Genomic DNA, 15289 nt, shown 5'->3' on the forward strand with positions numbered 1-15289 from the left:
AGTTTTTCCTGTACCTGTTTATCGTTCACTACATGAAAACGGACCTGGAAATGATGTGTTGTGCCGAGTTAAGAAGATGAGAATACCTCCAACCGCAAAATCTTTTTTCTTTCGCTTGCATTCTGGATCGCTGCCGGTAAAAACATGGCTTTGGGAAAGAGGTTTCCCTGTTCCTGGGGGCGTTAACTGCCCACTATGTAAAGTCCCGGAAACAGTAGAGCACTCCTTTTTGTACTGCTGGGACGCTGTTTTTCTATGGGATGTTCCCAAGAAGACTTTGAAGAAAGAATTAGTCATAACATCCTATAATATACGTTTTCTGGCCGTTGAACGTGAAGATAATGTTCCCTATGATCTTTTTATGCTGCTAGCAATATTCAGTCTCTGGAAATCTCGCATGTCGGTTAGACATGCCGAGCACCCGCCAAAAGAGGCAAGAGCATTTTTGATTGAACTGGTAACCCAGGTGAAGAGTGTCTATGAATACAGTGAGAGTTTGCCGGAATGGGCAAACCTATTTGATGATGTGATGAAAATGAAAGAAGTTTAATTGTACGTCTGCCTACAAGTGCTGGGTAGTCGTTTTTTATTGTTTTAAAACGCTGAATAAAGAAAAAAAAATCCTTGTTAGTATAGTGGTCAGTATCCCCGCCTGTCACGCGGGAGACCGGGGTTCGATTCCCCGACGGGGAGCATATTTTTTTTTTTTACACCCAGTTTTTTTTTTACTTTATTGAAAAGTCCATGCTGCGCTAGAGTTCCCGTCTCTCCTCGTTAGTATAGTGAGATTCTGCTTCTGGCACTCGCCGAGAACGGTCGCAGGATGGCTGGCTCCAACGGAGCTGCGACAACGGCCCCAGTTGGCCGCGGTACTTTTGAGGACTACAAGGTGGTGTTGCCTCCCATCCCAATGGGTGCAACGATTTTAAATTCAGTACTTTTGCACTGCGATCTGAGAGGCCGCCCCTATCGTATCGAAGATTTCCGGCAAGAACTGAAGCGGTGCGCCGTCCTGTCCGAGATTGTGGCGCTCGGTGCTTTCCAGATGAACCACGTCTGGTTAGCCACGCTGCGAACGCCGGAAGCCAAGAAGCGGCTCATCGACTGCAAAGAGTTGAAGGTGAAGGACCTGAGGTGTGTCGTCATCGACCCCAGCAGCACGGAAGTCCGTCTACGCCTCCATTGGGTCCCGTATCATGTGACGGACGACGCGGTGAGCAAGTTTTTGGAACCCTACGGCAAGGTTATAGAAGTCGCACGTGAGAAGTGGCGCGTCGAGGGATTCGAGGGCATCGAGTCGACTACCCGGGTGGCACGCATGACGCTGAAGAGCGGCGTCACGCCCGACGGAATGCCTCATCAGCTGCGGCTTCAGGGGGCGAACGTCCTTATCGTAATCCCGGGGAGGGCGCCGGTCTGCCTGCGCTGTAAGCGTGCCGGGCACATCAGGCGCGACTGCCGCGTGCCTAAGTGCTCGGTGTGCTCACGTTTCGGCCACGAGAAGGAGGAGTGCGTAAAGACCTACGCCCGAGTAACTGGTGGAGCGGCGGCGGAAGACCTTTCGCCCCTAACCATGGATGTCGACGAGGCTGAGCGTTCCGCTCAGGGACAACAAGACGAAGCTTCACCGTCTGGTGAGCCCTGCAGCCATCCTGTTGGAGCGGACGGCTTGACTGAAGTCTCGCCTGTAAAGGACAAGAAGGAGGTGGCTGGTGGCTTTCCTGAACCAGGCAGCGCGGCACCCCCTCCCACGGCGACGCCAATGGAGAAGACCGTAGCCCCGCGCGAGGCCTCCCCCCCGACTTTCGAGAAGGCGCCTTCCGAAGGTCACGACACTATGGACGAAACCACCGAGTCCATCAAGCGTGGTCTCGACGAGAACCCTCCATCGACACCGGGCATGACACCCAGGCCCAACCCTTGGATGGAGAGGACAAAGAAGGGGCGTTTCCAGCCCACGCCCACCTTAACCCCAGATGACCGGAGGCGACTCAACAGCAAGTAAGGCGGCTGACGCCTGGTTACAAAGACTGACGTCCGAATGCCAAGGCAAGTGCTACAGCAAAACACATGATTTGTAAGTTCCAACCAGCAATAACGGTCGCATCGCTAAATGTTCGGGGTTTGAGCGCCAGGAAAAAACAATACCAATTGCAGCGTTTGCTGCTTAAAGAGAAACCCGATTTCTTAGCGGTGCAAGAGACTAAAATGGCTGAGGAGGAACAGGTTGCTAGGGGGCTTAGGCCTTTTCTGCAGTCGTACGAAGTTTGTGTCACCCACGCGGTTGGTTTTTCTGCCGGATGTTTTCTTTTTCTTAAAAAGTCCCTGCCCTTGTCGGAGTTAGCTGTAACCACCGACAAGGAAGGGCGGTTCATCATGTGTGATTTTTCCTTGGCGTCTTTTCAGTGGCGAATTGTTTGTGTGTATGCGCCTAGTACGGTTAAAGACCGTGTTTCCTTTTTTATTGGCTTACGCCGTTTTCTAGAATGTGATAAAACGATTGTGTTGTTGGGCGATTTTAACTGCGTTGTAAGGGCAGCAGACAGGACGCCCCTGAGGCGGAGCAGCGACAAGAGTGCGCAAGTTTTAAGCGAACTGCTTGAAGACTTTGACTTGGTTGACGCCGGAACGGTGACGAATGAAACGAGCGAGATTCGTTTCACCCATTTCCAAGCGTCGTCTCATGCGCGCCTCGATAGAGTATACGTATCGGCCTCCGCGGCAGCAATGTTAAGAAAGTATCGCGTCACACCGGTGTTTTTTTCGGATCATTGCATGATTTCGACAACGATCGGCGAAAAAGCGCCGGCGAAGGCCAAGTTTAACTGGAAGCTGTGGAAGCTTAACACAAAACTGCTTGATGATGAAAGTTTTCTTGCAGCGGTAGATAACGTCTTCAAAACGTTTTTTAAAACCGCAAGGGACGATATATTCGAGACATGGGAGCTCATCAAACAGGAAGTGAAGATGCTCGCTATCGAAAGGTCGTCGATTTAAGCGTACGAGGCGCGTTGCGACGAACGTGGTTTAATCGAAGATTTGCAAGCTCTGTCAAGAGCTGAGTGTGAGCGACCCGGCACAGCTCTTAAAGATTTGGAAACGGTTAAGCAACGCCTGGCGCATTTTCATCAAGAGCGTTACCGCGGAGCCATTGTTCGGGCTCGATCAGAAAAGTACTTGATGGGAGAACAGCCTACTAAACGGTCTTTGGCGGATGAGAAAAGGTTCGCGCTTCGCAACGAAATTGGCGAAATCGAGTACAACGGAGTGATTAACACGAGCCCTAGTAGTATTGAGCAGGCTTTTGTCGCACACTATAGGCAAGTTTTTGAAACCCAAGTTAAAGGAAGGCAGGACCCTATGTGTGGAAAACTTCTAGAGTCCCTGCCGCAACTAACGGAAGAGGAGAAGGAAAACCTCACAGAGCCGATCACTTTTCAAGAGGTTGAGCGAGCAATAGACGATTTGCCGAGCTCGAAAACGCCAGGACCGGACGGGCTATGCGCCAAATTTTATAAGAAATACAAAAGCGTAATCGCTCCGCTTTTTTTAGAAGTCATTTGTAAAGCATACGAAAGGAAAGTACTGCCGCCGTCTTTTTCACGTACATACACTGTGTTAATTCCCAAAAGCGATGACGTTGCGAAACTACGTCAAGTCACTGGTTTCCGCCCGATAACTCTGTGTAATGTAGATTACAAGATTTTTGCTAAAATCCTAGCGAGGAGGTTCCAGAGTGTTGCCTGCCAGCTCATTGGAAATCATCAGACCTGTGGAATACAGGGTCGATCTATTTTGACGAATGTGCACGTTGCCCGAACTGTTTTGGAGGCATGTGACGATGGCATGGGCCAAGTTGCCATGCTTCAACTGGACCTAGATAAGGCTTTCGATCGTGTTAAGCACGATGTCCTTTTTGATGTTTTAAAGCACGTGAATGTGGGCGAGCGTATTTTGGACGGGATTAAAATGGCGTACCAAGAGTGTACCACTAGGCTCATTGTGAACAGGGAATTGACTGAACCGATACGTGTGCGAACATCCGTAAGACAAGGATGTCCCTTATCGCCGTTATTGTTTAACCTCTATTTGGAACTTTTTTGTTTAAGTGTTCAGAACAGTAATCAATGTCACGGATTCCGGATGGAAAATGAGGAGATAAAAGTCATGAGCTATGCAGACGATGTCGCGGTTTTTGTAGCGATAAGCCAAGTATTAGCGCGGCTGTGAAGTTGGCAAGAGACTTCTGTAAGGCTACAGGGGCAGCCATAAATTTGAGCAAGTGCCGTGGGTTTTGGCACGGAGAGTGGGCCACAACCCCTTCGGTGTTTGAAGGGGTGTGTTGGGACCGTGTGCCGTGCACTTACCTCGGTGTACCACTAAAATGTTACAGGCAAAGCAAATCCTATTGGTCGGGAGTCGCCGCCGACCTGGACAGACGCGCTTCCCGTTGGAAGCACCGTGAGCTGTCCATATTTGCCAGAGCGACAGTATGCAATATTTTTCTCATTGCAAAATTATGGTACGTGATGCAGGCCATTCATTGTGCTCACTTGAATGTGCAGAAATTTCACCGTGTTTTTGCCACGTTTATCTGGAATTCAAAGTGGGAGCCGATGAGGAGAGACAATCTTTTCCATCGGATTCGTCACGGTGGTCTCGGTCTCTCGCATTTGTTTTGCAAACAGATTGTGTCCCGATTCCTTTTTCTACGAGACCAAGAGCATCCTTTCATACGTACGTTTATACAAACCAAATTGTCTCCTCATTTGTCATCTTTTCTCGTTTCGTCCCATGGCGGCGAACTTAAGAGATTAGTGGGATACCAAAAGGAAGTGGTAGACGCAGTGTTATTTTTGTCTGCCCGTTTTTCTTTTGAGTATTTGTCTGCTGTTAACAAGAAAACACTTACACGCGATTTATTGATAAGTTTGTTTCCAAACCCGTTGTATAGAACTGTAGTCTGTAGCGGGGGCCAAGATGTGCTCAAGAGAGTGAAGAATATGTGCGTTCCCCCTTCCGTTAAAACGTTCTTTTTTAAACTGCATTCCAATACACTGCCCGTTAAGGTGTGGCTTCAAGGAAAGGGTATTGATGTTCCGTGGTCGGTAGACTGTATTTTATGTAAGAAACCTGAGACCATCGAGCACGTTTTCATTTTTTGCTGGGATGCGGTATTTTTTTGGGATGTGCTCCAGCGCACGTTGAAGAAACAACTGTGCATTAGCCAATCAGTTATACGTTTCTTGAATGTGAGTAACGATGATGGCATACCTTTTGATATGATTATGTTGTTGGGTTTGTGCAGTATTTGGAGGTCGCGCATGGCGGTCCGTCATGCCGACCCTACACTCTAAGAAAAAAGGGAGGAGAAAGGTAGCAAAAGCGACTGTTCCTCCTTGTTGCGGACAAGTTGCCCAGAGAAGGGAGGAACGGCAGTTCAGATGAAAGGAGGAGGGCGAGTTCCTCCTTGTTCAGTTGGCGCAGGGGTAGAACATCGCGCTACTGACCAAGTGGTCAACGGTTCGATCCCCAGAAAAATGGGTTTTTTTTTTTTTTGGTAAGGTTTTTTTTTTATTTTTGTTTACCAAAACACACATAAACAAACCCAGACCGATGAAAGGAAAATTAAAGTCCTTATTATTCTCCGAGACGTTTTCCTCCTCCAGGCAGACCGGAGAAAGCTTTCGCCCTCCCGACCCATCTTCTTTCGGTTTCGTTTTTCGAGCACAACGCGCACGTTGTTTAATAAATTAATGTTGAGTTGATTGAGCTTCAGCGGCAGCGAAGGCCGCCTGTAATTCCGTCTTCTAGTCCAAACGTGCAGAACATTTCGGTTGCATTGACGTTTTTACCACTAATTTTATCAAACGAGCTAACGAAGCCGCTAGAAACAGCGAAGTTCCGGAGCAGTGCCAGCAGCGCTACAGGAGAATGCAGCTTGGCGGTTCAAACGAGTGTCGCTAGAGGCCGACAGCGTCTAATTTCTCCCCTGGTGGCGGCTCCGACCTCGATCTTTACATGAAGGGTTCACGTATCCGCCGCAACGCACCTAAAGGCTATACGAAGGCGCTGAGGTCGTGCCGACGCCCTGCCGCCGTTCCCAGCTTCTGGCGAGAGCGCGCGGGGCGTCTGCTCCTCGACCCTATCAACGGCCCAACGGTACTCGTCAGGCGCCGCGCACTGTTTTGGTTGCGCTTTGAGTAACGAGCGCCTAAAATCGAATTATGTTTCGTTCTGAATTGCAATGATGCCTTTGAAAAGTTACGGAAGATACTGTGCGGCGAAGTGGTGCGGCAATACGAGTTTAAACTCGGAAGTTTCCTTCTTTCGGTTCCCACTGGACGATCGGTAAGTTTCGCTTCTGTCAACGGTTATCAACGAACGATTTCTCGCATTGATATGCATGTTTACTCTTCTAGGCGTGCTCAGTGGATCGCGTACGCGAATCGCCCGGAGTTCGCGCACGACTCTGATCGAACGCTTCAGGCAAGGGTGATTTGCGCTGCTCATTTCGAGCCGATCGCCTTCACGGGCCCGAAAAGAAATCGCCTGAAGAAGGACGCCCGTCCCTCTGTGAGGGTCACAAATGTGAGGCTGAAGCAGCTGGTCCCTGCAGGTAAGATTACTAAAAATATCTGCTTTTTTTTTTTTGGCTTAGACTGAAACTCACTTTTTTCATTATTTTATTATCGCAGAGTACTTCGAAGATGTTCACAGCGCACATCCAGGTTGGTCTCATTTTTTAAATGTAAATGAGAAGTGGTGCATTTATCGATAACTCTTATTATTATTATTATGTTAGTACCTGTTTATTTCCTCCTATGTGCGGAATAATTAATTATAGGTATTCGCTTGAAATAAATATCTATTCAATCTTGGTTGCGGTTGTGAGATCGCGTGAGTTTATTTTTCCTTGAGCCGCGCGTTTCAAGCTATTTCTAAAAATTATATTTTTTTTTATTTTTGTTGAGAAAATTGATAAATTGCATGTTAAATAAGAACTATAGCACACCGAAGCCTGCCCGTCTAAACTAAGCCAGAGAAAAAAAAACAGCTGACCATGTTGGTTATTCCCTTATTTAAACAATTAAAACATGGGCAGCCTATGTCTTGTAAAATTTAGTTTGTAATATTTCGCACTGTTATTTTCAAGACGCAGTGGAGACCATACATTTCAGTGTACGAGATTTCCAGTATTGATGCAATGCCATGCACTGCAGAAAAAATTAATGTACTTATCTACATGCTTGCACTGTGCAATGAAAAATCAAATATAGTCGCATCTTCATTAATACCTAAAACTATCACAGGTCCATCACAAGCTCCTCCTCTCCCACCTATTCTTGGAGATGATCAGCGTAAGTAACTTTTAAAAAAATGATGCTGGTTGAGAGTTTGAAATGTTAGTTTACACTTAAAAATGAGTGGAAAAGGATTAATCGGGCATGTATTTCAAGCAGTCGAAGGAGCGGAGTCACCACAACATGCTGATGTTGCTGCTGAGGTCATGGGTAAGATGCCTTGCATTAATGACATTTTTCTAACCAAGCTCTATGTATGACAATTCGCATTTGACTTGACCAGGTCCGTCTTCATCAGCTGCCATGGAACAAGGTAAAGTAAAAGTTTTTTCAGTCCTCATTCTTGCCAATTATCTCATGCCTATAGTTGCATTCATTTAAATTTAAATGCCAGGTCCCGACATTATCACATCTCCTTCACTGGCACCCAGTGTGGCTCATCCAGGTAAGTGAATGAAATAATTAATCACATTATTTTAAATGGTCCTTGCCACAATTATTTGTATGTCTCTAAAATGATCACACAGATCATCCGGTGTCCTCAATAGGGGCTTCCGTGTCAACAGCAGCTTCGCAAGGTAACATTTTTTGTTTGTTTCTTTAGTTTTAACAAAAAATTGTCAATTGACATTCGGGACTTCTGTGGCATTTTTTAACCTGGTTCAGCAAAACGGCATGTGAAAATTTACGTCAATTCTAGTCCAGCTCTTTTCTTTGTTACTGAAAGCATTACTAATCCTGCAAACTATTAAGACTGCAAAAAGCCATAACACCACAACGCACTTATACAAGTGAGGTTTTTGTTGTCTTTGATCCACATTCCTCTCTAGTCATTAAACATCAACCCGCTACACGTCCACTGGATTGTGATAAATTGTTTTTAATAGTACTGTAGATGCTGAAATGTCGCCAGGGGCGTCCATGCCAACCAGGAGCCTAGCCAGGAATTTTTTTCAAGGGGGGGGGGGGGGGTCAGACGGCATCTGTATATTATAGTGTTGGTTGGATTTCAAGGGGGTGGGAGGGGGGGAGCTGAACTCCCATAAGTCCCCCTCCCCCCTCCCTGGCTACGCCCCTGACGCCAACTACTGTTCAGTAGGGTAACATGCCTTCTGTTACTACTGAAATCTAATTTAAGTACCTAAGTGTGTGGCGTCATGATATTGTTCATTTAACAGATCAAGAGGTCTCAGTACCAGGGCCCTCTATATCCAGTCTGCTTGAGTCGGGTATGCCAACAAATTTAAAGTAAGGTTCAACAAATTTCGCATTCATATAACAAATGTGACCTTGCAGGTTTACAAACGTTCCCACCATGGCCCTCAACCTCCACTGCTGCTGATCAAGGTACTATGAAAGTTTAAAAAAAGTATTTCATACAAGTGAAGTTTTTGTTGTCTTTGATCCTCATCCTTCAATCTCTAGTCATCATACACCAGCCAGCTACACATCCACTGGTGGTGAATGATTGTTTTAATAATATTGCAGATGCCGAAATGTTGTCGCCGGGGATATTCACGCCAACCACTGTTCAGCAGGGTACCATATGCCTTCTTTTATAAAAGAAATATAAGTTAAGTTCCTAAATGTATAGCTTGATGATGTTATTCATTTAACAGGACCAGAAGTCTCGGCTCCAGGGCCCTCTATATCCAGTCCACTTACTTCGGGTATGTCAAAAAATGAAAAGTAAGGTTTTCAAGAAATTTAACATTTATTTAACAAATGGGATCTTGCAGGTTCACGATCGTCCCCGCCATGGCCCTCAACCTCCACTGCTGCTCAGCAAGGTGCTATAAAAGTAAACAAATTATTTGAATTCATTTATTAATTAAACATTTCTCATAGGGCTTCCATCTCAAGACAAAACTCCAAGGAAATCTCGGAGCCTGGTGCGCAGGGAGTACACCCCACGTACCCAGAGAGTAATAACGCGACTTCGCTTGTCGAACTCCCGGTTTCGGCAAATGCTGTACAGGGCCAATGAGAGGCAAGGCCGACTCAAGCAGCTTTCAAGAGCCGAGTTGGTGAGAAATGCTTCGAAGTACCTACAAAAAGAAGCCCTTGAGATCTTCCGGGTACAGCTCTACCTCCAGCCACTGAGCAAGTTTGGGAGAAGGTGGCCAGACAGTTTTAAGCCTTTCGCCTTAAACCTGTATTTTCACAGCCCCAAGGCTTACAAGTACCTGGCCAAATTATTGAGTTTGCCATCTCAGAGATCTCTTCAGACTTGGCTATCTGACATAGCCATCGAACCAGGTCTCATAGCCTCAGTTCTCGACACGGTCAAGAGCAACATGAAGGACTGGCCTTTGAAGGACCGTGTGTGCACGTTGCTGTTTGACGAGATGTCCCTCAAACGCAACTTGTACTACGACGTCAAGCGAGACTTGGTTCATGGCTATGCAGACAATGGAACGAAGAGATCATCTGAGGTCGCAAACTCTGTCCTGGTTGTGGTTCTGTCCGGTGTGTCAAAACAGTGGATACAACCCCTCTCATTCATCCTTGTAGCCAAAAAGCTGAACCCTGAAGATCTACAAAAGATGATCATTGACATAATCCAGGACTTGGGGTCTGGTGGAGTTCTGGTTAAGGCTGTGATCTGTGACCAGGGTGGGAGCAACCGCACCATGGCTACCAAGCTTGGAGTGACACCTGATCATCCTTTTTTCATGGTAGGGGATGAGAGGGTCTACTTCATGTTTGACACGCCACATTTGCTCAAGTGCACTCGGAACAACTTAAGGAAAGGAAACCTCCAAATTGGCAGCAAAACTGTAAAGTGGTCTTACATTCGTGAAGTTCATTCAAGCTCCCACCCTTTGAAATTGAAATTGGCTCCGAAACTCACAGATCGCCACGTTAACCAGACGCCATTTGGCAACATGAAGGTGAAACTGGCAGCACAAGTCTTGAGTAACTCGGTTGCAGCTGCTGTTTTCACCTTTGCTGCACTGAACATCCTTGCTCCTGACTCTGTTTTCACTGCGGAATTCATTGAAAGGATGGACCAGCTGTTCGACTCCCTGAACAGCAGTGTTGTTTGTCGGGACGACAGCCGCAAACTCAGATATGCTATAACGGCAACATCTGAGCATCACGAGTTCTTGAAGTCCTGCCTTTCGTGGATTGCGCAGTGGAAATTCGTCAGTGCTCCAAAGCAGCCTCCCACAATAAAGGGATGGCAGATAACAGTGTCTGCCGTGCTTTTGTTTTGGGAGGATGTTCACCAGAACTGTGACACTGAGGTGCTCCTGACAAGAAGGCTCAATCAGGACCCCATTGAAAACTTGTTTGCAACAGTGAGGCAACAGCATGGCTGCAATGAAACACCGAATGCGTTTCAGTTCGTCACAGGACTGAAGCACATTCTGGTGGGCAAGCTCTTCAAGCTCTCCACACGGTCAAACTGCGAGGCTGACCGAGCAGCCATCCTGACGGAGCTGAAGAGCTTGCCGATGCCCATTCGTAGCACTGTTGCCCCACTGAGTGATGAGCCGACTGACTCGGATACCAATGGTAGTGTGAGCGTTGGGGCTCTGACAGTCCAGGATGTCGTTGAAGCTAACATCCACTACTATGTGGCAGGAAACACGATTGCGTGTTTCCTGAGAAACACTGAATGCGCTGCCTGCTCCCCACTAATCCGTTGCCTGGAGGAGCCTCTCACTGACCGCAGCTATTTGGCTATGTTTATGCAACAAGACTCCGCAGCTGCACAGGTTGATGTTTGCAGGCCAACAACTCCTTGTGCAGCATTTGTCGATCGCCTGGAGGTGCTGTTTCTTAGCAAGGTGGAACGAGTTCTGCACTTGAAGGGTGTCCTGAAAGCACTGGTGAACACTCTTCAAGAGCAGCTGCTCTCCTCCTCACCATTTTGCAGCGAAGAGTGTTTCAACACTTTTGTTAGTATGTACTGCAAACCTCGCCTTCTGTGGCATCTCAGTTTTCTGAACAGGGGCCTCTCTCAGCCACGAGTCCTGAAGTCGTCTGCTGCACGAAAGGCAGGTAAGTTGCCATAGAATATTTTGTTCCAATTCAATGGCCTTTTTTAACATGTTTGTATTATACCCTAACTACTTTTCTTTAGTTTGACTTGTGGCATTTCGTCTCTGTGATCATTTGAAATATTTCCTTACATAGAACAATCATCACTTAGTAATTCTATTTGCCCCCAACTTGTCAAGATTCTTTTTCCTCTGTGCTTGTATATTTCACTAGACATTGTTTTGTTAATTTACAATTGCCACTCTAACTTATGATTGTAGGTACCTTTATTCATTTGTTTAAATATATTTTATTATTGTTAAATTACATATCGAATCATTGTGCTTTTGAACATGTTTAGCTTGTTTTTTTTTTCTAACCTTTTTTATGTTTGGGACATGTGAATTAATAATTCACGCTCGTGTATGTGTAAATATTTTTCTACTTTGTGTGTATACATGCATACCTTTACGTCGCTTTTTCCTCACCTTTTGTATGTTTGGCTTGTGTTGATTCACGCTCCTGTATACGTGTAAATATTTTTGTATTGGGTGTATATGTACCTTTGTGTCGTTTTTTCCTCACCTTTTTATGTTTGACTTTTGTTGATTCACGCTCCTGTATACATGTAAATATTTTTGTATTGGGTGTATACGTACCTTTACGTCGTTTTTTTTTTTCTCATTTTTATATTTGGCATTTGTTAATTGATTCATGCTCGTGTTGGTGTAAATATTTTTATATTGTGTTTATGTGTACCAAACGTCTTAATAAAAACAATCGAGTGTTGTTTTGAAACAAACAACGTGTGCTCACTGCAAAAAAATAAAAAAAAAATCTAACACCCGCGAAGAGCGCAACGATTGCGCGCACAAAATAAAAAAAAAAATTCTAACACCCGCCAAAAAAGCAAAAACGCCGCGCACATAAAAAAAAAAAAAGAAAAAAAAAAAAGGAAACCGGCGCGTACCCGGCGGGCGCGCGTCCGCTGTAGACTTCTAGCGCCATCTATCGAGCATCCCCGGCCCCCCGGCGAACAGCTCTTTACATGAGGAAGTGACGTCACTCTGGGAATGTCACGTGTCTGGTACGCTTCGCTTGGGAAGGCTATGCCTGCGCACTCCGCGCTACATACACTGGGTAAGACGGCCGTCTCCAATTTGCCGGACACACGCGGAACTACAGCCCTACAGCAGCGAAACCACGAGGAACTGTGTCGACGTTTTCGACGTTATGGAAATCGCGGGAACTGCGTCCAAGGAAGGCAGGTTTTCCTGCCGGCTGCCTGGGTGCCTTCCGTGCTGAGTTCGGTTCCGTTGTCCCGTGCCGAGTGCCAACCGGCGTTCAACGTGATTCTTCTGCGTGTCAGCAACATCGTCAACGTGGTTCTGTATTTCTTCGTGTCAGCGACATCGTGATGGCAGTGTTGTGGGTTGTGAACAGAAGACTGGAATTATCGCCGATGTGACCGTGTGTTCGCGTATCAGTGGTGTAACAACAAGATGAGATGACGTAAACTGTCGGGCATTGATGCCGCTGGTCGGGCCGTTATCGGAGGGGCCGGGGTGTCGCAGGATGACATTCCGCTTTACATTAAAGAGTTTAAAACCACTTGAAGGATTAGGTGCAGTCGATCGACGTGTGGATAGTCATGTTGGAACGCTGGTCTGAACGGTAAGCTCCTATCGTACAGTGGCCAATGTGACTGTCGGTCCCCGAGAGCGATTGCGCTCTGGGGAAAAGACAACACTACGAAAGTATGACGGAAAGTACGTATATTTATAATGGAAGTTTAGCATAAAAAAAAAAAGAAAAGACAGGCAAAATCGAAAAAAAACAAAAAACGCTATCCTTTATTTTACTGTTTAAATATATTACGGTTCCTGTAGAAACTGCCCTATAAGTGGCGCGCTGGGATGAGCGCTAGAAGTTTTCGAGCTCGCAACGGCGCAGCTCCGTACACTTAACAGTTGTCGGAAGTCGCGGCTTTGACTGCATTCAAGTTGATCGAAAAGCGATTTCTGTGCCCGTGAAGCATCACTTCCAGCTGAGTGGATATCCGCTCTACAGAGCTTAATTCAAGACGGCAATTGCAGCTTTGTGCGAACAGCACAAATAGAAAAACGAACACTACAATATAAATACTGGCTACGAAGGGCCATGCGGGAAAACAAACTCATGGCTTGGAACCACATTGGAGCGGCTCGATTTATTGGCTTTCAAATAATTATAGCATGATCGAGCGTCTTCTTTTTAATAAGAGATTCATCCCCTGAGCCATTAAAAATAGCCTCAGATGTATGACATTGCTGGAAAAAAATGAACATGTTCGGAATATTGTTTTTTTGCATAGGGAGTCACCGAAAAATTCCGTACGTTCAAAACGACCACTATAAAAGACGGAAACGCAAGGCTCCGTAGTAGTGATCGGGGTAGTGTGCTGTTGTATTGATGTCTGTATGTGCGATGCCTGTGTATGCGTTCAATATATGTTGACCTGTTATTAGTAGTGTGCGCAGTGTCTACATGTGTTAGAGATTCCGAAGAAAAGGAAACGCAATTCTGGCCTTAGGACCCTAAGAAAATAAAAATATTTTTTTTTGTAAAAACATGAATTGGGCGGTACCTAGCGCCACCTAGCCTAGCTACGTGCGATTACTCTGCTTGACCCTGCCATCTGGTGGCAAGCGATTTAACATCCTTTTATGCTACGCGGCTACGCCATAATTTCGTGTTACCGTGCTGAGATAAGCCAAGACGTTGCTTCGGATTTGCTTTTTTTTTGAGAGCGGCTTTTGGTTTTGCGGGCGAATGATTTTCACTCCTCCGTGATGTGCGGTTGACGCAACGGTTGACGAAGGAATTGTGGCTCGAGGAATAGCAAAGGTAGGACATAAAGTGCGCGAACTGAGTGCCGGTTGTCTCCGTTGAACATCGCAGTGCTGACGATGAGAAGACTGAGTGACTGCATGCTTTCGAAACGTAAGTTTCTTTACCTGCAGGGGTAAAGAAACTTCGGAAATAAATACAGTTCGCGGAAAGCTCGTGTTACGTTTTTATTTCCTGCTCCTCTCGCTTCGTGCAATAGACTTAGTGTTCTCGTTAAGCCTTACCGAGCTCGATTTGCTCGATTCGTGGCCGCCATAATGAGATGCAGTCGACGGAGGAACTTTTCCTCCCCTGCTTAAGGGACGAAAGTTTCTCCCTTTCTGAAGGAACATATGTGTCAAGAGCGTTCCTCCCTTTAGGGAGGACTATACTGACCCTTTTTTCTAAGAGTGTAGTGTGAAAGAAGTGCATCATTATTTTTTTAGCCCTGTTAAGCAAGTGGAAAGTGTTTTTTCAAACCGTAAAACGAAACCCGAGTGGCTAGAAATTTGTAAACCGCTCCTCGAAATGCGAGGATTTTAATGTACCCTGCAATAAGTCTTGCAGAGTATTTTTTAAAAGTGACATGACCGTTTTTGCATTCCTCCTGCAATAAAGAAATAAAAAAATAAAAAAAAAATCGGCCATACCATGCTGAATGCGCCGGTTCTCGTCCGGTCACCGAAGCTAAGCAGCATCGGGCACGTCAGTACTTGGGAGGAGACCACCTGGGAACACGGAGTGCTGATGGCACTTCTTTTTTTTTTTTTTTTTTAATACGCTGTTGCTTTCTTTTTTTTTTTAGTTAATTAAAATATAAGCGCTAGGGAATGGGACGAGAAAAGCCAGACAAGCAAACCACTTTCGTTGCAGTCTACCTATTTCCTTTTGGTAGCCTCCATTTCGCCATCGGCCATACCATGCTGATTCCACTTCCGGCAGCCGAAGCGAACGGACGTGTGTATCATGAGCTCCGTAGGAGCGGTGACAGCGGCCGCGACTGGCCGTGGTAATGCTGTTAATTCTGCCTCTGGAAACCCTGACGAATACAAAATTATTTTGCCTCCCCTGCCGAACGGATACATCGCCATGAACTGTGTGTTTCTGCACTGTGACGTGAAGGGCCG

At 46.2% G+C, this 15289-nt stretch overlaps 1 protein-coding gene and 1 pseudogene across 1 annotated transcript; both read left to right on the forward strand.

Moving 5' to 3' along the window:
- The first annotated feature begins 992 nt into the window (after positions 1-992).
- On the forward strand, positions 993-2097 carry LOC121834302. The gene has a single exon (XM_042288080.1). The coding sequence runs from the start codon at positions 1046-1048 to the stop codon at positions 2003-2005; it is 960 nt and encodes a 319-aa protein (XP_042144014.1). The 5' UTR covers positions 993-1045; the 3' UTR covers positions 2006-2097.
- Positions 2098-14798: 12701 nt separating this feature from the next.
- On the forward strand, positions 14799-14915 carry LOC115312969 (annotated as a pseudogene).
- The last annotated feature ends 374 nt before the right edge of the window (positions 14916-15289 follow it).

This window comes from Ixodes scapularis, unplaced genomic scaffold (assembly GCF_016920785.2).
Source record: "Ixodes scapularis isolate PalLabHiFi unplaced genomic scaffold, ASM1692078v2 ptg001080l_1__unscaffolded, whole genome shotgun sequence".
NCBI lineage: Eukaryota > Metazoa > Arthropoda > Arachnida > Ixodida > Ixodidae > Ixodes > Ixodes scapularis.

Excerpts from the sequence above, each read along its gene's own strand:
- LOC121834302 (XM_042288080.1), top strand. The coding sequence starts at position 1,046 with ATGAACCACGTCTGGTTAGCCACGCTGCGAACGCCGGAAGCCAAGAAG.